Here is a 4,237-nt window from a genome sequence, read left to right as displayed (position 1 = left end):
TCCATCTTATAATTGAACCTTTTCCAGAACTGCTTGTCAAAAAATTATTTCAAAAGAACCAATAAAAATGACATTTTTTAAATATTTCAATGTCTGCCATTTTGGGTAATTTCAGAGGACATTACTACCGTATCAAGGTAATCCCCAAAAAATCAAGTATGGAAGGATAGATGGGTCAAAACTTTCAAGTAAAGTTGTGAAAAACTTCCAACAGTTAACTTGCTATAAAATTAAAACTATATGAACAGACTATATGTCAGTATATGTATTTAAAACATATTTTAATTGACTGTGTAAAAACCATTAAGGAAAATGGTAGTAAAATATGAAGGTTTTATTCATTATTCACCAAATTAAATTTATTGGCAGATAAAATGAATCTAGTGTGCAAGTTTTACAAATATCAGCATCATCATGTGTTGCTTTTACTAGCGGTTTACTAGTAGTTTCAGAAAATTTAAATACCTTGATATCATAGAACCCTTGATATCATAGGAACCGAGTATATATATCAATATTGAAACTTTAAGGTGTACAATATGCTCCCTCTATATCAGCAAGCTACTATTGCAAATTCGAAAACATTTCAAAAATGCAAACAAATATGTTGTGTTTATATTGAACTACATTATTTTTCTAAAACTTGGTAACACCAAATAACTCCATCCTTCTTCGTCTTCAGATTATATTTTGGAAACACATCACGTGAAACTTTCTTCCATTTCCGGTTAGTTTCTAGTTTATCCATCAATGGTTCCAGATGTTTATATATCTCGTTATGTTTAACAAGTTCATGACGTGCTGCTAAAATAATATATCCACCTGAAAAGTGTAAAATAACAATTTAAATTAAGATACAAAAAACCGTAAATAGTTTCGTTAATGTCACTTGACCCTTACCGTTCTTGATTCGGGTGATAAAATTGTTGTACTTTTTATTTTGAGGTGACCATCGTTAGCTCAGAACAGCCGGTTGAAAAAAGTTTGGTCACAGTTGGTTTGACTTAATACTTGTGGGATATGAAATCCAATATCGGCTTAAGCATATAAATTGATACTGGCACATTATGCATCAGAAGAAACGAATATTTTTTTCTTTTTCAGAAAGGGCGAGCATAAATATTATAACGTTTAAAAAAATGGCTAAAAGGCATGCATGATGCCTATTACCGGAGGAAAATAGCTCTGAATGTGAAATAGCAAATTGTAAACAAACCAGTATTTTGGCTTCCATACAAAATAATAAGTCACTATAACTGTACACATTGCCAATAAAGCAACGGAAGTAAACGCTGGTTCAGTTAAATGACTAATTCGTATCTTTTTCGGAAACTGTAACATAACACCAATGTAAAAAAAGCTTGTAGGAAATAAGTTATTAATAAAACCATTTCTGGATATAAATTCACAATTGCTCGAAACAATAAAATTACGTACACAGTTATCAAATGGAGTAATCTTACGGCCAATGACGTTTGTAAAATAAAATCTATCACAGACTAATTCATCATAAGCACGATCTTTTGCAACACACTATTCTGACACTAGTGTCTATTGTGATCATCCGATATGTGAAGTAAAAGATATTTTACATCGATTATTTATTAATGATCTATCAAGTCACAGGATAAGTTAAATAAAATCATTTTACCTAGTTTTACCAGCCTTAACATCTCGTACAAAGCCTCATGTGGAACGTGAGCGCCCTCTCCATAAATACCACTTCCGGTTATGACGTCATATGTATCTGGATAAGATGACTATCAGTGATCATGATGATTAAAAGAATGCAACTAACAATTACTAATAAAGAAGCGTCTATTTCTACGTAAAATTTTATAAAGAGATGTAATGTTAAGTTATGCTGAACTGCATTACATCGCGCTTAGTTATTTAGCAATTTGAATAAACAATATAACTTTTGACTATTTGTCAATTTTGAAGCCTATGCTAAACAGATGTTCATAACACTCAAAATAATCTTATTTATAGTCTACGTTCGTTTAAGTAATAAGATCCGAAATTATAATAACTGTGAATTTCTTCAGACCGACGTCGATGAAGTTATGTTGTTCAGAGGGAACATTCTTCTTTTCAATTTTTGCATGGTTTAAAATTTTAACCGTCGTATAGGAATTCATTCTTCTATCAGGAAGAAGTTCAATTTTCATTTGATCATATACATACCAGCAGACAATGTTGTCGGTGATTTTGTCAGAAATTCCTGATAATAATTATTATAAAGGTGATCTTTCTTCGCTTTCTAACAACATTGATTCACTTGGTTCAAGAGCATCTAAATTTTTGAATCCTAATTTTTTAACTGAAATATAATCTGATAAACTATTAAATTGTATACGAAACAATAAAAATCAATATCATCTTTTTAACAGTGTGCCCGATTCGCTGCCTCAGCCATTTTACACAAAAATAATAAAAATCCAACAAAGGTGAGTACGATTGTAAACAAAGGGAAGTAAGTCCTACATGTATTATGAGTGGTAAGTTTAACGACTGAAACAGAAATAATGAGTGATCATTAGCAGAATAAGACAGACTTTCACTATAAAACCATATGTTGAAATGAAACAGAATACAGTTAGAAGTTAAAGAATAAGTTTTGCAAACTATCTCTTATGACTGGAGTAAATTTGTTTTTTCATAGTACGTCACAAAACTCATTGTGACCAATCTTAACTTGTATTTATCAGATCGAACACGCACTGAACTAATGCATTATAATACATAAAACGTACCTCGACAGCAACTAGCCCCGTGCCTGCACCAACATCAAGAATGTTAACATTGTCTCGTACATCCTTCGGAAATAAATCTGCAACCCTTTGAGCAACCTTTGCCGGTCCAATATAACAGTATAATTGACATTCCTGCAAGTTTTATTAAAAATGTTAAGAGAAAACATTATGACATATTTTTTTTCAGACATTATTTATATAGTTTGAGAAAACAGACTTACAAATTTAAGAAGTGATACAATGCAAAGGTCTTGACCATACGACTCAACAGACTCAATTAAACCAGGTCAATAGGTTTTTATCTGTCTTAAACATAAATGGATATGTTTGGTTTTGAAATTGTTGTTACACGTTTCATTACATATACAGTTGTTTGAATAATATACATGTATAAGCATTTTGTATCGTATTTTCACTAACCTTATTGTAACTGGAAGCCAATTTTTGGTATTCCTTTTGTGTTTCTTCTATGCTTGAACCAAAGTTGTATCCACTCATGATCCTAACATTTTCATAGAAATGACATTATAATGTTTATATGGATTTTAGTCACTTATAATTAGCTGATATACTAATTGTAAACTAGTTTAACATTTCATCGATAAACATTTTAATATAAGTGAAAAGGGTGCAATTATGAAAAATTAGTTTAAAATACTTACTAGTATATGTTTCGCGAAATTTAGACGTCGACAGAATCCCCGAGTATTTTTAAAACTAGGCATGTGACTTAAACAAACCCTGGACGTTACAATAACATATATTGTGGATATTATATGATTGAAACAAACCTAATTAAATCATTCATTTGACATGTTCTTAAACGTATCCAAAGCTCACTGTGACAACTATTGTGAAATTTTAATGCTCTAACCTGACCCACGTGGGTCAAGTTAGGAAACCTCCATTTTATTCTTTATAAGAAGATAAATTTTGTTCCTGTGACTGTCTAATGTATTCATTTTGAGGACATTTACAGAATAATGAATAGAAAAATGAAATCGAAGAAATGACAATTTTGCTTGTGTCTCCATTTAAAAAACAAAACATAATTGAAGACATTCAAGTTACTTTAGTCAGGAGCATAGAAGATGGTGAGGCAAAGACACAAGGTTACGTTTTATTTTTACTTCTGTCACTTTGTATTCAATATGTTCATACACAATTTTAAAGGATTTTCTTACCAAAGAGTTTATTTTGTATTGCAAATCGATCTTAAATATGTTTCATTATGTTTAATTTCATTGAAATTTACTTTTGATTATGTCATTTATTGCAGATACACTGAGTGAACTGGTTACCAAATCTTTTGACGAGATTTGGCTTCTACTCGAAGTAATTTATAACAAATTTACAGGATATAAAGCATATAAATTAATAGAAAATATGAAAAAAGAAAGATTTGTATCCACACGAAACAGTATTTTCATTTTCACATGGACATGTTAAATTATATCATAAAAGGTTTAATGATATGTATT

The 4,237-nt window shown here is 30.4% G+C and overlaps 1 protein-coding gene across 1 annotated transcript; it reads right to left on the bottom strand.

Annotated features, from left to right (window-relative positions):
* Positions 1–485: 485 nt before the first annotated feature.
* Positions 486–4,106, bottom strand: LOC132741094 (uncharacterized). The gene is made up of 4 exons (XM_060729185.1): positions 3,177–4,106; positions 2,699–2,888; positions 1,652–1,747; positions 486–822 (listed from the first exon to the last, which is right to left on the bottom strand). Exons 1-4 carry the CDS (start codon positions 3,252–3,254, stop codon positions 629–631), a joined length of 558 nt encoding a protein of 185 aa, XP_060585168.1. The 5' UTR covers positions 3,255–4,106; the 3' UTR covers positions 486–628.
* Between the last annotated feature and the right edge of the window lie 131 nt (positions 4,107–4,237).

This window comes from Ruditapes philippinarum, unplaced genomic scaffold (assembly GCF_026571515.1).
Source record: "Ruditapes philippinarum isolate M1 unplaced genomic scaffold, ASM2657151v2 ctg17018_1_1_1_1, whole genome shotgun sequence".
Classification (NCBI taxonomy): Eukaryota; Metazoa; Mollusca; class Bivalvia; order Venerida; family Veneridae; genus Ruditapes; species Ruditapes philippinarum.
Note: the sequence above shows the minus strand (reverse complement) of the source record. Positions and strands in the feature narration are given on the sequence as shown.